General features: G+C 36.3%; 1 protein-coding gene across 45 annotated transcripts in view; it reads right to left on the bottom strand.

The window, feature by feature from the left end:
- Positions 1-9,118: 9,118 nt before the first annotated feature.
- The window catches only part of Ptprd (protein tyrosine phosphatase receptor type D), a 2,219,644-nt gene continuing 2,209,795 nt past the window's right edge, over positions 9,119-18,967 (bottom strand). For all 45 annotated transcript variants that reach the window (XM_041632294.1, XM_041632295.1, XM_041632298.1 and 42 more), the window contains 3 exons: positions 17,761-17,915; positions 14,864-14,999; positions 9,119-12,834 (listed from right to left, as the gene is read on the bottom strand). In XM_041632294.1, the coding sequence (XP_041488228.1) occupies positions 12,766-12,834; positions 14,864-14,999; positions 17,761-17,915 (360 nt within the window). In that variant the 3' untranslated portion in view covers positions 9,119-12,765. The remainder of the gene's footprint in view (positions 12,835-14,863; positions 15,000-17,760; positions 17,916-18,967) is intronic.

Here is an 18,967-nt window from a genome sequence, read left to right as displayed (position 1 = left end):
ACCATGAAATACTTAAATCCATATAAGCATTTTTATCTCTAAAACATTCCTCATTTCTTCATGGTGAACACTTCCAAAATGTTTTCTTACAGACTTCTGAAATGCAGTTATTGCCACCTACTGTCACCCTACTGTGTCCAGCACAGCTTCCTAGCTGCAACAACATAAATTCAGGACTCTCTCCCACTCCCTCTTCTTTACTATCAACATTTTCAGATTATACCAAATGAGCTGAGATCTTAAGTATTTTCTTGTTTCTTTTCCTTCTTCCCCCACTCTCCCTTCGTTCCCTTATTCCCTTCCTCCTTTCTTCCCTCTTGTGTTTCCAGGGTCTCCTGGTACCTTTCTGGCATAAAATTTGTTATTTAATTAAAGATAACCTTGAACTTCTAATCTCCTTGCCTGTACCACCTGAATTTTGGGAATACAGGTATGTGCCTCCCTCCTTCATTTCATGTGGTTGTATAAAATGAATATTGTGATTTATACCTATTAGGCAAACAGTCTACCGAATGAGCTGCATCCCCAGCATGATTTTCTGTTTTTCTTTTCCTCATTTACTTCCTGTAACATAATGTTGCCTAGTTTCAAACCATATTGGTGTAATGACAGAACTTCATTCTTTTTCTAATGGCTGAATAACAAATGCCCCATTTGTGTATTGCCACATTTTCATTATCTAAATAAGTTGATGAATATTTTAGTTTATTTACATTTCTTTGTTGTTTGGAATAGTGATACAATGAATGAAGGAATGTAGATGCCACTTCCTTTTATACACATCCAGGTGTCAGGGAACTGTATCATATGTTCTTTCTATTTTGAATTATTTGAGGAGGTTCCACATTGTTTTCTTTAACGGATGTATCAATTTACAATCCAGAAACATAGAAGAGTATCCTTTCCTTGGTATTTGATATTTTTAGACTTATTTTTTAAATTTATTTATTTAGTGGAATATGCAGGTGTTTTACAGGCATGCATGTATATCTATGCACTTGCCGTGAGCAGTTCCCTCTGAGGTTGGAGGAGGGCATAAGATTACACAGGGTTTTGAGCTCCCATGTTGGGAGTAGAACATAGAATGTATAGTCTTCTTCTTCTTCTTCTTCTTCTTCTTCTTCTTCTTCTTCTTCTTCTTCTTCTTCTTCTTCCTCACCTTTTCCTTCTCCTCCTCCTTCTTTCTCTTCTTCTCTTTTTTTGGTGGACACTTTAGGGTGTTTTATGTACATATATGTAAATGGGGATACTTTTTCTCACTTGTGTTTCCATTTATTTTTTTGTCTTCTCTGAGTGCTGTATATAAAACATCAGCATTATATTGAATGGACAGCCTTTTTTGTGTCTGTTCTTACTGGGAGGACTTTGGAGTTTTTTGATGGTTAGTATATTGGCTCTAGGATTATCTTAAACAACCTTTATTATGTTAAAGTATGTTACCTCCACGATTTAGCCTCTACGATTTTATCATGAATGAATGGTAGATTTTTGTCAGAGGCATTTTCTGAATCTATTGAGAAAACAATGATTTCATTTCTGTCTTTTATTCCATTTATGTGCTGAATCTCATTTATGTAATTCCATATGTTGAAATAACTATACATCTGTGAACTTAAACCACCTTAACCACAGAGAATGAGCCTTATGAAGTGATCTTGAATTAAGTATTTTATTGTGTATTTTGAATTTTGAATCAAAGGAGATTAATTTTATTTCTTATATTCCTATTTTCTTTTTGAAATCATAATAGTACAAGCTTTATAAAAATTGTTAAGAACAATTCTGCATTTTCCATTTTTTATAGAATAAATTTAGTATTACCAGCGTAGTTCTCCTTTGAAGGTCTGGTCAAATAATTCTACAATGGTACTAGAATGTTGTTCAATTGGGATATTTTATATTAATGTTCTAATCTTTGATGGTGGTTTAAGGTATGTTTACATTACTTGTTTTAATTTTAATAGGTCAAAAATATCTAGAAAGATATCAATTTCTTTTATATTTTCTAATTCACTGAATTTAGTTCATCCTTTAAAAGAACCAACTTCTTATTGCACTGAATGTTTGCATTGTTTTTTCTTAACTTTCTCTATACTTCTACAGCTTTGAGATTTGAGTTTTTTAATCTTTTCAAAAGCCTTCCAGTTCACCTTTAGATTATTTGAGAGTTCTCAGAAATGTTTACCCTTAGATATATGAACTTTCCTCTTAAGAATATGTTCATGAGGGTTTGAGCGATGATCATCTCAGCATTAAAATTTCTTGCTTCTTTTATAGAGGATCTTGGTTCAGTTCCCAAATAGCTACACGGTAACTAACTTTCATTTCTGCAGCTGGAGGGAACGGTACCGTCTTACCTCACTAGGTATGTTCATGGTGTATAGACTTAGAAGCTGGCAAGATGTTCATAATATAAAATAAATCTTTTTAAAAGACTTCTTCATATTTACCATAGGTTTGGGCATGTTGTATTTCAATTTTCATTTAATTCTGTGGTTTTTAAAAATCTCCTTGATTATTAATGGCAATTCAGCATTCGGCACTATTTTTTTAATTTTCATTAATTTGTACTTAAGTTTTTTAGTTTATGTGTAGCTTTATATAATTATGATCAGAGAGAATTTATTATGTGGACAACCTTGTCTTGATTTTGATTTTAATGGAATTGCTTTGAGTTTCTGTTGGGGGAAGCTGCTTGTTCATTCCCAGCTGCTCAGCCCCGAAATAATCACACAGAAACCACATTATTTAAATCACTGCCTGGCCTATTAGCTCTAGCTTCTTATTTGCTAACTCTTACATCTTAATTTAACCCATCTCCTTTAACCTGTGCATCACCACGAGGTCGTGGACTACTAGCAAAATTTCAGCACTGCCTCTGGAGGTGCCTCCATGGCTTCTCCAGAACTCTGCCTTCCTTTCTCCCAGCATTCAGCTTAGTTTTTCCCTGCCCACCTATATTCTGCCCTGTGCAGGCCCGAAGAAGTCCTTTATTAACCAATGATATTCACAGCATACAGAGGGGAATCCCACATCAAGTTTCTCTTTAAGTTGATCTTATCCATGGCCTGGTTGTAAACTGCCTTTAATTTTTTGAGGTATGTCCATTTTATTCATACTTTCTTAAGGACTTTTATCATGAAGAGGTGTTATATTTTGTAAAACATCTTTTCTGCATCTCATAAGATAATTGTAATTTTTGTCTTTATGTTTGTTTACACGGTGGATTACATTGATTGACTTATGATAGTTGAACCATTCCTGCCTCTCTGGGATAAAACCTACTTGATCGTGGTGGATGATATTTTTGATGTGTTCTTGAATTAATTTTGCACATATTTTATTGAGTAAGTTTGCATCTATCTTCGTAAGGGAAATTGATCTCTTATTCTCCTTGTTCGACCATTATTGGCTTAGGTATCAGTGTAACTGTGGTCTAATAGGACTAATTGGCAATGTTTCTCTGTTTCTATTTTGTGCAATACATTGCACAGTTTTGGTGTTAACTCTTCTTTGAACGTCTAGTTGAATTCTGTACCAAACACTGGCCTTTAGGTGTTTTTTTTTCTTTTTCTTTTTTTTAATCCCTGTTATGAATCTTTTAAATGACTGCTTCTGTTTCACTAGTAATTAAGAATCTATTTAAATTTCTTATCTGACTTCAATTTAACTTGGATAAGTGGTATTTTTTTTGAGAAAATTATCCATTTCTTTTAGATTTTCTAATTTGGTGAATTACAATATTTTAAGGATGTTGTTTTGATTCTCTGCATTTCCTCAGTGTCTGTTGTTGTGCTCCCCGACCCCACCCTTCATCTTTTATTTTGTTAATTTGAATATTCTTTCTTGCCCACTTTAGTTAACTTGGTATGAGATTTCCAATCTTACTGATTTTTCTCCAAGAACCAACTCTTTATCTCATTGATTCCTTGTTTTTTGTTTGTTCTACTTTATTGATTTCAGATCCAAGTTTGATTATTTCTTGTTGTCTATTCCCTTTTGGTGTGATTTGTCTTTCGTTGGAGCTTTCGAGTGTGCGGCTAATTTACTGTTCTGAGATCTCTCCATTTTTTAAACGGAGGTATTTCATACCATGAACTTGACTTCATTGTGTCCCATAATTTTTGGAATACTGTGTATTCATTTGCATTCAATTCTACATAAATGTAATTTCTCTCTTATTTTATGTCTTGATCAATTTTATTCCATGAGTCTCTAAGCATTCTGTTGTTTCTGTTGTTGATGATATCCTGCTTTTATGCTGGTGGTTAGGTAGAATGAAAAGTATCATTTCAATTTTTTTGTATCTGTTCAGACTTACCTTGTTTCTGATTGTGTGGTCAGTTTTAGAAATAATTACACAAGCTATTGAGAATATAGTGTATTCTTTTGTGTTTGTATAATATGTTCTATAACTATATGTTAGGTCCTTTTGGTGTTTGCTGTCAGTTAGTTACAGCATTTCTCTCTTTATATTTTTTTTCTGGATGATCTATCTATTGTCAAGAGTGGAATATTGAAGTCTCCAACTATCGATGTGTGAAGGTCAGCATGTGAGTTGTTAGAGTTGTGTTTCTTTTATGAACTTGGGTATCCCTGTGTTCGTCACATAAATGTTAAAAATTGCAATGTCCTGTTGGTGTAATTTTTCTTGGATGAGCATGTAATAACATAACCTTCCCTATCTCCTCTGATTAGTTTTGAAATCAATTATGTCAGACACCAAAATGGCTACACCTGGTTGCTTTTCAGGTCCATTTGCTTGAATTATCTTTTTACTCGATCTTTTTACCTTGAGATGAAGTCTATCTTCCATGTTAAGGTGTTTTTCTTGGATGCAACCGGAGGATGGAACCTGTTTTTATATTCATCCTGTTAGTCTGCATCTTTCTATTGGGGGAATTGAAAGCAGTGGTGTTGTTGACCTCTATCATATTCATAAATGCTCTTTTAAGGTACTTGTTTTGTACTTTACTTTTGTTGAATTTCTCAGGCTTACTGTAATAGAATTAATGAATTCTAGTGGATGTATACCATCCTTCAATAAATGATTGTGTTTTAATGCTAGCATCTAGCCATTTAGGTTTGGTATGATTGTAATTCTAGGTGCTGATATGTGGTCTTATCATTGGTAGATTTTTTTTTCTGTAGTTTCTGCTCTGGTTCTTAATGAGAATGTGGTAGCTATTGTTCTCTCAGGAATGCTTCTGAGGTCCTGCCAGTTGTAGCCCTGGAGTTCTGAGTACAGTGCATTTCTAAGTATTGGGAGCTGATACTTGGAAATGGGAATGGGCTGGAAATGGTAGCTATGATGGGTTCATGGGAGAAAAAGAAGCTGGATGTTCAACCAGGAACTTCTTAATTCCTTGGGAATGGGAGCATAGAATAAGGAAAGGATACAGCAGATATGGATTTTGAGGAGAGAATAGTGAGTGATGATTTGAAGTCACCCTACCTGTATCACTGGCCTACTTGCTTCTCTGGCAGGCTTGGCCTGTGAGTTTCCAGGAACTACCCTCTGGGTGGTTCCCAGGAAGAAAGGTTGTGGAGTAGATTTGTATAATTGGGGATGGGAAGGGATTAAGGGAAACTGCAGCAAGTGGTCCGCTACAGAGCTGAGGATAAGACTGGGGAATTGCGTTTAGAGGAGAGGAGGGAGATGTAAGAAAGCTGCAGTTAGTCAACCCACTTCCCTGGAATTCTTTTAATCCTTTTGTCTTATCATTGAATCAATTTTCTGGCTATAATAATCTAAATTGGCGATTGCAATATTTCAGAATTTGGATTATATCTTTTTAAGACCTTCTAGTTTTACATTCTGCTACCAAATAAAATTTTGTTATTCCGATGGGCAGTTTTCTTAGCTTTTTTGAACTTTGTTTTTAGTGCTTTAACTATAAAACATGCAAGGAACATCTTTTCTGCTCATGTCTGTTTGGTGTTCTATAATTCTCTTGTACCATGATGGGATCCTTCTATCTAGATTTGAAAAATTATGATTTTATTGAAGACATACTTTAAATATTTTCTTATATGCCTATGATTCATTTATTTTATCTTTGCACAACATCCTGAGAAAACTTTATATCCTTTTCATGGTTTTAATAATTTATAATTTTCTTCCATTGACTAACCCAGTTTCTATACTTTTCAAATCCTGATATTCTGTCTTTTACCTGACCCATTCTATTGGTGACTCTTTCTTTGAGCTTTTTATTGGAATAAATAAAAATTTCACTTCCAGATTCATTGCAGTTTTGATTTTTTTTTTGTATTTCTATAACTTTAGAGTATTCCTATCTGAATTATCTTCTTCATTTTATTTTGCTGTTAATTTTTATGGCCATCAATAAGTTTATTCCTATCTTCACTGAGTTTATTTAGGTATCTATATGTGTCCTGTTTGAATTCTTTTTTAAAAAATATTTATTTTATTTATTTATTATGTATACAATATTCTGTCTGTGTGTATGCCTGCAGGCCAGAAGAGGGCACCAGACCTCTTTACAGATGGTTGTGAGTCACCATGTGGTTGCTGGGAATTGAACTCAGGACCTTTGGAAGAGGAGGCAATGCTCTTAACCACTGAGCCATCTCTCCAGCCCCCTGTTTGAATTCTTTGATCATATTTAATAAATATTCTTTTTAAATAAGAATCTTAGAGTTGACTATGTTGTCCTCCTTGGGGAGCATCTTTATGGTGTTTGTGATTGTAGGGCAGTATCCTGTTGCAAGGATAAGAACAGTGTAATGAAGTTTAACAGCTGCAGGGCATGCACACATGCAAGTCTCACAGCTGCAAAGATCTCCACAGATTTGGGGTCTATCAAGACCCCTGCCACTCAACGGGCCAAATTATATGTCCATTTCACTGAAGCTCAGTTCTTGGGGATCACTTCTACAACTACAACTTGTATGACAGGTAATAGGTATATTTCCTGTACCTTAAGTATGGGTTTGGATGAACCTTAACATCTGTCACAATGGTTGTCTCGAGGCTGTAAAAGCCTACATAGTCTTAGAAGAGGGAAGGCATTTTCCATGCTTACTCAAAGGCTAGAGGGGTTATAGCAAATATTTAGCCCTGCCACCAGTGTGCAGGTTTCTGCCTCATCGTAAAGAAGGCTGAGATTTTCTGTGAGGTGTGGACTATGTGTAGAGCCTTCAGGTTTTATAAGGTACATGCCTGCCTGCCTGTGTGTTCTATGAAATGGAAAAGTCCTTGTTTTATCTCTTCATTGGGGTTAGGTCTTTTTCTCTCAACTTGCTGTCCAAGGTTAAGGAAGAGTGGTGGCAGCAGTCTATGTGTCCACCCAGTTCTGCGGACACGTCCATGGCACGAGTCTAGTGTTGTGGAGGGACCTTGTCTGGTCCTGAAAGTCAAGTCTTAAGCTTGTATTCTTCTAGCAGCAGGTGTGGCCCACCATGCAAGCCTACTTCAAGTTGATAAAAGGGTGACACACGACTCATTCCTGCTTCTCCTTCTTGTTGCTTTTAAATAATAAAAGCAGAGACCATGTCACACAATATCCTTAGCTCTTGTGAAGTTGGTTTAGTGGGAAGTGTCTACAGGGAGAGGCCCCAAAAGGATCTTAGCCATCGTCTCGGCTGCCTTTACAAATTAAACTTTATTTTTTTTAAGTTTAAAAGAACATGGGCCATATTAACTGTGGGAGCCCTAAATTAATCTCTACTCAATAATTCTCAATCAAGAATTTTGGCATGTATATACATATATAAAGTTATACCATCTCTGCCATCTCTGGCCTCTTCAGATACCTGTTTATAGGAGTAACTGTAATGTCCCAAATATATATGCTGCACCATGAACTTTCTGTCCCTATTTTCTAGTAAGCATCATAATACCTATGTAATCAACAATTAGGTGATCAAATCTAAAAATCAAATGGCCAAAAAAAGCAGAAAGGAGGAAAAAGAAAGAAAAGCAAACCTAATTATTTATTCAGTGTTAGGATTTACGAAATCATTCCTGAGCAATGGGATTCCTGCATTAAGTAATTATTTTGATGGCAACAAGTCTTCTTGATCATGTTGATTGACATGTCTTATCTTGACTCAGATTTACAGCTAATTGTAGCAGCCATCATAATCATCACTGAATTTTGCAAGAAAATGGACACCTGAAACCCATGTTAATTTGATAACTCAATGTGAACCTTTTCCCTCTTGTCTTCACTTGTATTTCGGAGATGATCACTTATACAGTATGTGGTCAGCTGGGTCAATAAGACTCTATTCCAAATAGAACTGCTGTTTTTGCTGTCAGGGTGAATGTCTTCTTCCTCTTACTTGGGTGTTGGCATTATGATGAGCTTAGGCCTGGATTGAAGTACGAACCAGATAAGGAGACTGCAAATTCCCACTATTTTATTATAAGATCATTCTTATTTTTGACTGGGGCATATGAGACAACAAACACCTTTCTTTTTCTGAGGCTAGTTGGAATAACACATTCTCTCACTTAAGATGAAGAAGTCTGCTTCAGGATGCTGTGTTTTCCTTGATAGCTTTCTGAATGTGGTGCTGCGATTGATTCAGTGCCAGCCTCTCTCAGAATGATCTGTGTGTGCAGCAATACCTCACTATTTTCAGAGCTGCTTCCTCAATACATGGAGCAAATCTGACCTACTATTACAATTTAGTGATGGTGAGCAAATAATCCGAAGCAATGTGTTTTCCCAGCTATGTTTCTATGGTCAATAAGCTAGTAACATGGAATTATATGTGCAGGAAAGCTATGGTTTCTTTCAACATTACGCTGACATCCACAGCTTATATTCTACAACAGACCTTTCAGAGGATCTGCCATTGTCTACGTTCTCTACCACGAATGAAAACAATGCCTCTTTCTTGAGTATGTGAATATATGGAATTGTTTCTCTGAATTTGTCTGCTGAGAAGTAGAAAGTGCTTACCCTCAAGGGTAGACACTTGTGAGCAGTAGGTTCTTATTAGAAATATAAATATATTCCTATGAGTGCACAGGACCTAAGCAGATAGCCAAAAAATAATAATAAATAAAAAAATAGAGGGATTAACTGGTTAGTTTGGAAGCAGCATGCTTGGAATGGACAAAAACAAAGGCCAGGGCTGCATAACACTGACATTTTTATTAGAATTCATTTGTAACAAATGGAACCTGTGTCAGCAAAGAACTGATTTTCATACAGACTTCTTTCGCCACCAATGTAACGAAGTAAGAAAATAAAAAGCACGCCTTTCATTCTGTAAAACACTTACGCGTACTACTAATTAGAGGTAATTGTATTTTTTAACAAGCCATTTTACAAGTTAATTTTTTTTTTTTGAGTTTTCAGTCTATGCATCCAAAATGAGAGCAAAGAACACAACTGTTATCTTTGTAAAGACACTCCAAGCTTGGATGGCAAAGCCATGTAACGGATGGAGAGGATGGATCTGTAGCCTTCTGATCTCTGCTGGAGTATCAGGGCAGCCATATACCAATGGAAACCAAAACCCAAAAAGAAAAAAAAATGGGAAGGGGGTTTTAAAATGACAAGAAAGACCGAAACAAAGCTAAATCAAAAATCAGCAGGAAAGAAAAAAAACCGTGTGTGCTACTATGCATTTTTCCTTTCCTGTTGTGATGTGTTATCCACAGACACATAAATGAATTTCTGAAGCAGTTTCTTACAGATGGGTTCAAGTAATAACATTATTGGGTGTAGAATCAATAGGGCAGTGCATAGTACAAAGGTATAGAAAGTGCAAAGTTCCCTAGAGGCCCTTCCCTCCCCTGGCTGTCCTTGCCTTGTCTAACCATGCAAACCATTTTTAAAAAAGAGCTAAAATAAAGTTCTGTACAAATCACTTTTATATATTTGATATTTTACCATTGTAACTAATTACAAAATTATACATAACTACACATACATAGGTAAATAATAGCACCGTACTGGTTATGATGATGAAAAGAACTAGAAACATGGATGTTTATGATAATGGCAGATAGTGATGCTTGCCTGGGAAATTAATCTTAAATGGTCATAGAGATAAGAAGAGAGTGGAATGCACATCAGTGACAGTGGGGAGTTAGTCCTAAGAAGAGCTCCTGACTCTGGAGTGGTGCCCGCCTCATCCTCCTCCGGTAAGCATCCCGTTGGTTCATTCTCTTTCTGAATTCATCCCTCTGCCATATGGGCAGCTTTTGTTGCAGAGAGACGAACTGCTCACTGGCCAGTCATTCTGGTATGTGATATTCCATTAGATCCCACATGTCCAAAATGGCATGTCTAGATGATGCGATACCTGTCTGACTCTTCATTTCACTTAAACAAAATTACAGCACTGAGAACCCTGGCACTTGGATAAATCTTCAACAATACAAGTGAAAAGAAAATGACAGACCCATAGAGTGCACATTCTTCTCTGGTTCTGATGTAGGTTAGAGAGTCTCATTCTGAGGTAGCCTTCTAGATTCTTTTTTTTTTTAGTGTTATATGTATTTCTATTTTTTCTTTTTTTGTTTGTTCATTTTTCTTTTTTCTTTTTTTTTACAAAAATGATCAAATACGATATTTGTGAGTGTTTGGTCTCTAGGATTTTATTCTGCTAATAATGGGAAAATGGGAAAACAAATATCCTTCCATGCAGAGCATCATGAAGCTAAAATTAAACCAAAATATTATACCTGTATCAAAACTCTTTCAGAGTTCCTAGGATTTGGGGAGGGTAATTTAAAAACATACAGCATGTGGCAAACTCATACCACCATCCATGGCTTCCTATGGAAATGCTGTAGAAAGGTTTGGGGAGATATATACGTACATATATACATACATACATATATATGTATATATACATATATATAATTTATTGCCCCTTTCAGAATACTCCTAATAGAATATCAAATATATCCCGAAATTTTTTCTGTAAGACTGGTGGTTACTGCATGCTCCAGAGCAGATTTGGAAGGGGTTAGAAGTGAAACAAGTTTCTCTTCCTGATGTGACGATGAGGAACGAAGAGGCCCTGATTATCCAAGTGCTTTGGGCTGGTACAATCACTAACATCCCCCACTTGGGTGAAAACTAGGAATGCATATTATTCAAAGAGTTTCTGTACGTGTGGTAAACAGATAATGCTTTAATTGAAAGAGTAACAGATGTGAACAACTAATGGAAATCAACCGAAAGATAAAAAGAAATGCTAATAAAATAGGCATCAATTATAAGGCACTCTAAATGCAGAACTAAAACCAAATCAAACAGCACAGCGCCTCCCAGGAACGCCACAGCCAGAAGAAACAGCGCAGCATCTCCCAGAAACGCTGCAGCCACAAAGTATTTCTGACTGAAAAGAGTAACATGAGTTTGGCTTTGCCCCTGTTACGTATCGTAAATGCAAATTTCATACACATACTATAGACAATATATGATTGAATATACTTTTTTTTAAAAAAAACAACTTGATAGCTGATATATTACAACATTCTCCCCTCCTAAAGGGTTATGCACTGACCTTTCCCACATGCACACCTCTTAGATATTTAACAATTGTTATTGCACTAGAGTGTTAGGAATATTGAATTTTGTTGGAAGCCTGGCTAACGAAACCGTACTTGTGAAAATGGTTGAGTAGGTGGGGGAAGGCAGGGCAGGAAAGTCAGGGGCGAGGTTCAGTAATCAGTGATGTGCACTCCTCAATTCCCTTTACAAATTAAAGTTTTAAAATATTAAAAATAACTTGGAAATGATGGTTCTAATAGTTTTTCTTTTATCCTTAAAAAAACTAAACCATGGAAGAACTGAATGGCAGTAACAACTTTGTGTGGACATACTGTCTATATATACATAGATATCCTTAAAATACAGATATCTATCTATATATTTATATATATGTTAGCAGCAACTTTATACTTTGCGCCTCCCTGTTGATTCCAAAAGCAAAATAAAGCAAAACAAAATTCCCCTTGAAGTTTGCAGAGAATGGGCACTTTCTCACCAGTTATACCAAACAATTGTGTAAGTAATATCTGTTGAGACAGACACTGTAGATTGAGTGTTGCACAAAAATGTGCAAAGTTTCAAATTATTTGATATTTCTACAGTAAGATATTACAGATAACCATTCTACAGCTTACAAAAACCTACAGTTCAGAAATAAAAAAAAATGAAGAATTACATAACATTTTAAATTTACTTTATCGAATGATACATTTTTTAAAAAAGAAAAAAGTCTACACAGTTAGAAATGAAGCACAGGTCAGCAGAATCCTTTACAATACTAAAATGAAATCAAGGACTTTCTCTTTTAAACATCCCCACCCTCACCCCTAAAATGTACGTATGAGTGGCATGGGGAAAGGGGCGATGTTGAAGCACAATCCACCTTCTTGTGAGATGCCACACCAGCAAACGTCCTGCGCTGACTCGAGGCCCACAGGCAAGCTCTCTCTGCCCCTACCAAGCAATCCTGAACAAGATGGTAGTTCTTTGCTGTCATTTCTTCTCCCCTTTATTTGGAATCCTTGAGGTATCTGCAAATAAAATCCTTCAGATGCCTCCTAAGTCAGGGTTCTTGATATTATTTTTTCAGGTTAGATGATTAAACTGTGAATTCTTGGTCCACTTGGAAGAGTTTGTTTTTTGTTTTGTAATAGTCCCACTAAGTGGTTGTTAGCTAGAAGTTAAGAAGGACTTCTCAAGTGCCCTGTATGGCTCAGAAGAGACTCCATGGATAGCGAAGGGCCTGTAGTAAAAATCCAGAAGGGATCAGGGGTTTCTACGTTGCATAGTGATCAAAGCTGCCCAGGTATTCTAGTGCGGCTCGGTAGCAGAACTGGTATTGATCCTATAGGACACAGGGTGTAAGAGAAGAGAGGAAGAAAACCGATATTTTAATTGCAAAATAAACCCAGCAATGTAAAGAAAAAATATATCTACAAGGAGCAACACTACCACTTTAATTTAGTCTGATGACCAAATGACAGTGAGCAAAGAGCAATTAGCCATGTGAGAATTGTATTAAATTCACCATCAACCTCAACCTCACTGATTCTGTCTGGAAGATATCCACAACCCCTTCATAGCTCATTCTTTCCAACACAATACTCACTGATTCCAAGTCATAATAACATCAGTAAATATTATCTTCCATCTTATATGCTACAACCATCTTTGAGAAGAATCTAAGTATTTTTGATAATTTTCAGTTGAAAAAAATGTAAACTTTCCTAAAGGCAATCTAGAGTTCTACTCTTTGTGTTGCTTTCCACCAAATTTGAGTTTATAAGAAAAAAAAAAGGGTGTGTGTAGGGGGAAGTCAACAAGATGACTCAGTGGCTAAAGGCTCTTCAGGTCTCATGACCTGAACTTGATTCCTGGGCTTCACATGACAGAATGAGAGAAATTACTTTCACAAGTTGTCCCCTGACCTGCACACATGTAGTCTGTGGCCTGTGCACTCTGCCTCCACACAAATAAAAAAGAATGTAAAGGCAACAGATCAGACATCAGACTCAATCAGAATTACCATTTTATCAGATAGCCTCAGGTAAGTGACAGGCATAGAAGATCTATGTGTCTACGAGAAAGAAAGTTGTGCCGGATAGTTTTATGTGAACTTGACACAAAATACAGTCCTCTGAGAATGGGAAAGCTCAAGAAAACTCTCCCAGAAGACTGAGCTGTAGAAAAGCCTCCAGCCCACTGTGTGTGAGGTCATCCTTAGGCTGGAGGTCCTGGGTTCTATAAGAAAGCATGATGAGCAAGCCATGGGAAGCAAGCCACTAAGTAGCACCTCTTCATGGTCTATGCATCAGCTTCAGGTTCTTGACTTGTTTAAGTTCCTGTCCTGACTTCCTTCAGTGATGAGCAGTGCAGTGGAAGTGTAAGGAAAAAAAACAAAACAAAACAAACCCCTTTCTCTCTAACTTGCTATTGCAGGGTGTTTCAGGGCAGCAATAGAGACCCTAAGACAGAAGAAAAAGGTAGCTGTGTAAGAGCATGAGGCTTATGGAGCCATGGGCTTTCTGGCTTGCCACCCCTGAGAATGGCTGCCCACATCCAAAATACATGCACCATTTATCCTAAAATTCAGTGCGATTGTAAGTTGTCTATTCTGGAAGACTCACACCAAAATAGAATGGTAAGAAACATGCCTTTTCTCATACAAGGAAGGACCCTGTCATATTGAAATAAATTGGAGCATTGTTGGGGAGATGGAAAAATTACAATTTACAGATAACCACAGGCATGAGAAAAAGTAGGATTTTCCCCATAAAAGAAACTTATTTTCAGTAGCCAATGGGGCTGAAAGCAGATAGCTTCTATTTTGCTTAAATGTGCATTTTTCTACAATAAAAATGGTAATGCAAAATAAATGGAGTTTGCTTTTCTGTCTTGTCACAGTAAGTTACTTGGCTAATGTTAAGGCTTTTTAAATGTCCAATTTCCCTCTGTCACCCCAACACCCATTATGTTTGTCAGGCTGACATAATGTTTTAAGTATTGCAAGCCAAATGCTTGCACTATTTTGAAATCAAAGTCTGAACAATATTGTAAATTGAAGAAAGCATATAAATTGTATAATTTGGTAGATATTTGTGGAATATAAACACTATCACTCTGATTCTCTAAATCGTATATATATATATATATATATATATATATATATATATCCTGAGAAATGTACATATTAACTAATGAATAGAAAACAGGGCATTTTCAGGTTCCAAATGTTTAATATTTCAAGAATGGTTTTAAAATATTAAGTAAACAATTGGTTGCCTTCCCCATGGTGATCTTCCGTATCTTGCAACTGTACTTTGAATCCACAGAGGGTTTAGCTGTTTAGAAGGTGACCCCAAATGTTTTCTCACCTCTGTTTGTACCATGGCTGGTCGCTGTGTTCTTAACATTTTGACTGTCTGGAAGATATCTACAACCCCTTCATATCTCATTCTTTCCAACACAATACTCAGTGTTATGAAGACTCCAGTTCTTCCCACGCCAGCACTGTCATGAGAAGAAAGGCAGTGTGAGTAACATGCTCATAGTCTTGGTGTCATTTGCTTTGGAAGCACTCATTCATTCTTCTAGAGTTTCCATAGTCCCAGTTTCTCCACAAGCATGTTCAAGATAAAGTGGGAATGCTTTCACTGCATGACTACCAGGTAGTATGCTGTGGTAACGTAAAAAAGTAAGTAATTAGGATTGGGTCTTACAAAATAGAATGCATTTCTATAACACCATGTAACTCCAGTTGAAAATGTCAAAAAATAACATAAAATCAATAGAGAAAAGTATGAACAGATCAAACACTGGCTTGCATTCTTCAAGTAGATCCTGAAACAAGATTTTGCCATTATGTGAAGTATGCGATAAATTAGAAATATGTGGAACACGTCATGTAGATTCTCCCTTTCCTATTCTTTAGTAACATAATCTGTGAAGGATATGTCATCCTAAACAGGTAACAAATGTGTAACAGGCTTACAAACTAGAGTATCAACATTGGGTTAGATATGAAAAAACTGATTCTATAATAGACTTTTTGTTATGGGATGGTTTCTCTTAGTCTTTGGGAAGCTGTGAATACTCTATATGCTCTGATTATAAAAATATCACATCATATGTCAATTTTAGAAAATCTATAATTATTAGATTCTCAACAGGGCCTTTGACAGTATAGTTAACCACCACTCTGAACTACTTGTTTTCAGGTGATAAGCCGCTAAAATATCCCAAGTTTCTTTCTGCCATTTCAGCAAGGTTTTGAGTTTCTTTCTATTTCCTTTGGTATTTGAAGATAATTACAGAATTTTCATAGCAACAAGGAAGAAAACTAATTGATAGCCCTTGTACTCTTAAAAAGTGACATCTGGGGGTTTAGGTAATGAGAACACTGAATAATCTGAAATAAAAAAACCCTACATTTTTGGATCTTAATTAAATGGTGTGTGTAGTGCTTGGGCACAGGCTGTAGAAAATAGATGAATTCATTTACTCTGGGATGGAGCTGACAGGCATATAAATAGTGTGTGCTTTTACAAACTGCAATTTCTCATGAATCTAAGGAAAAAATGCTAAGTGGGGTTTTAAATCAATGGGCAGTTGTTAAAGAGGAGCTGAAGTTATTCGTCCCACAAACAGCAAAGGGATCTGGCAGATTCTTTGAGCCCTGAAAGTCTCACATTCATGAGGCACTTTGACTTATGACAGTTTTGTCGTGTCCATGTAGGTATTTCAGAGCATATCTTACTTTGACTTGGTTAATCAAATGCAACCAAAAATATAACGTTTCTGGATTCCTATTAAGAATTTTCAAGAAAAGAACAGGCATCTGCCTCATTAATTTCTAAATTTAATGAATCTCAGTATATTCGGTTAATAGGCTAAAAATAAGTGTTATTTCAGGGCATCCAAAAACAAGAAAAGATATGTATCTAGAAGACTTTGGGAGGTAAAGAGATATGTGAGTTTACAGGTATACAACATGTGAATCTTTGTACTTAAGGGGTTTCTCCGTCATTGTCTGAAAACAACCTCAAAGAGCAATATCAGGGGGCTCACGCTTAAATTATGAATATCAGACGTATTCTTTTCTATAGAGGTCACAGAGAAAATCTAAATTAAGTGGAGAAATTAAGTGCTAGATTAAAAAAAAACCTCAATGTTTCAACTCTAGTTTATAACAACAACTTTAACCATTGGAGACCATACATCACATCTTATCTGCTCTTTTGTTGCACATAGCAAGTGATTTTGACAGCATAAAACAAATATTTCCAACTCTGAGAAATAAGCATTGTTAGAAATGATCCCAGACCTGAAGAGAAACCCAAAGCTCACTGCTTTACACTGTTATACGTCTTCGTGAAAGTATAGATCCAGGACAAGAGCGTGTATGCTCATGCCTCTGTCTAGTTTTTCTATTTTGAGATCTTGCTTCCTGTGGTATTAAAAACAATAGTTTTTAAAGTACCAGACTTTTTAAACATAAATGCTTTCAAGACTGACTCTAAACATTATAAAAACTGAAACTTCAATCTTTTACAATCCTGAAATACAGCAGTTAAAAAAAACAAAAACAAAAACGAGGAGAATTCTTTTTACTGTGTTCTGCACATGCAGCAACTTCCACATGCACTAAATTTATGGTGGATGTCTAAGGCGTTCACTTAGTATTTCTATTAACTTCAGTGACTTAAATTACAAAATGCTCTGGAAACTGTTGAAAATAATTAAATTGAAGGTGCTTCATTTTCTGATATAGCAACAATTTCCAAGCAAATTGCATTTTGAACTGAGGTACCATACTAATCACTTATTGACTTGCAGGAATTAGTATTGCTATTAAGTCTTGGCAGCTATTCACTGCTCTTTCAAGAGATAAAGGGGAAAGATAGAGAAAGGCAGTTGTAAGTGCAGCTACACAAAAAGAAAGCAAACACTGGCAGGGATTAGCACTACACTTATTGTTAGGGGACACACTGACAATTGCTGGCAACACAAAACTGGTTTCTTGTAGGTTTTTTTTATTTTTTTTAAATAGGGGATCAATGCGGGGGATAAAAACATTCCTCTAATTCTTTTCATTTTATGTAAAGAAAAAGAAACAAATCTTTATGTCTCATAGAACAATCTGCAAATAAATTTCAATTACACAGACTTATTATAACAAGCTTGTATACAAAGTGAATAAAGGACAGCCATTTTCAAAGCAGCCAGGCATCTATCATAAATGTCCAGTTAGCATTAGTGACTCCCTGCTCACCTGCAATGCACCGAAATGGGCCCATCTTGGCCAAACTGCTCCTTTGTTTTATGGACTTGGCCGATGAAGTCAATAAATCCTTCTCCAGACTTTGGCACTCCTTGTTCTGGCCAGTCAGTGAACTGGAACTGCCGCACTGTTCGGGACTGGCCGTCCTTTAGAGGGGACACCACATAACCAGCCACAATGCAGCATGCCAGGAGAGTTCAGCAAGTACAGAAACCACAAAAGCATTCATGATTTTTCCCCAAAAAATAAAAAGACAAGAAAATTATTAGGAACATGTCCAGAGAAACTAAGTTATGTGTGCTGCCATAACTTAAATTTGTAATTTAAATTACAAATATTTGAGTTATCCTTTTCAGATGCACTTCTGAGCTTCAATGTTTAAATCAGAAATCATCAAATACATACATACATATTTGTATTTATATATGTGTGTATATATATGCATATAAATAAACATTTATATGTATCCCACCAAAATCTTATACGCTCTACTTCAATCTAATAAATTTTTCACATTGAAAGGAGTATATAGGCATGGCGCCTACACCAGAGACTTGCTGTTATCACAGTGATTTCCCATTTCCATGCATGCCTTTTCTAGCGTTATAAATGGCAAATGGCAACATTTAAGGAACTAATATAAACTAGGTAGTTGTGGTTGTCCTGGCTGGCTAACATGTCTCCGTGATACACACTTGAGCCATGCATGAGGCACAGCATGAACCATGTGATGATGCTCACATTTCAGATTAAGGACACTGTGCCAGATTGTTTTCGTCAACTCGGCACAGACCAGATTCTCTGGGAGAAGGAAGCCTTGATTAGAGAGTAGTTTCCATCAGATTATCTTATGCACATATGTGGGCATTTTCTTGGTTAAGGATTGATTGATAAAGGAGGGTGCAGCCAACAGTGGCAGCGCATCCCCTAGACAGAGGCTCCTGAGTGGTGGAAGAAATCAAGCAGAGTGAGCCATGGAGAGCAACCCTGTAAGCGGGTGTTCCTACATGATCTCTGCTTCAGTTCCTGCTTCAACGATCCTGCTTTAAGCTCTTGCCCTGGTTTTCCCTTTATGATGAACCTTTATATCAAATAAATCCTGCTTCCAAGTTGCTTTTGGTCAGTGTTTTACCACAGGAAAAGAAAAGGAAACTACTATAGAAAGAATCCAAGGGGATGATTTACAAGCATCTCCCCT

This window comes from Microtus oregoni, unplaced genomic scaffold (genome assembly GCF_018167655.1).
Source record: "Microtus oregoni isolate MIOR12 unplaced genomic scaffold, Mior012 000041F_ref0000270, whole genome shotgun sequence".
NCBI lineage: Eukaryota > Metazoa > Chordata > Mammalia > Rodentia > Cricetidae > Microtus > Microtus oregoni.
The sequence above is the reverse complement of the archived record's forward strand: the minus strand, read 5'-3'. Positions and strand labels throughout refer to the sequence as shown.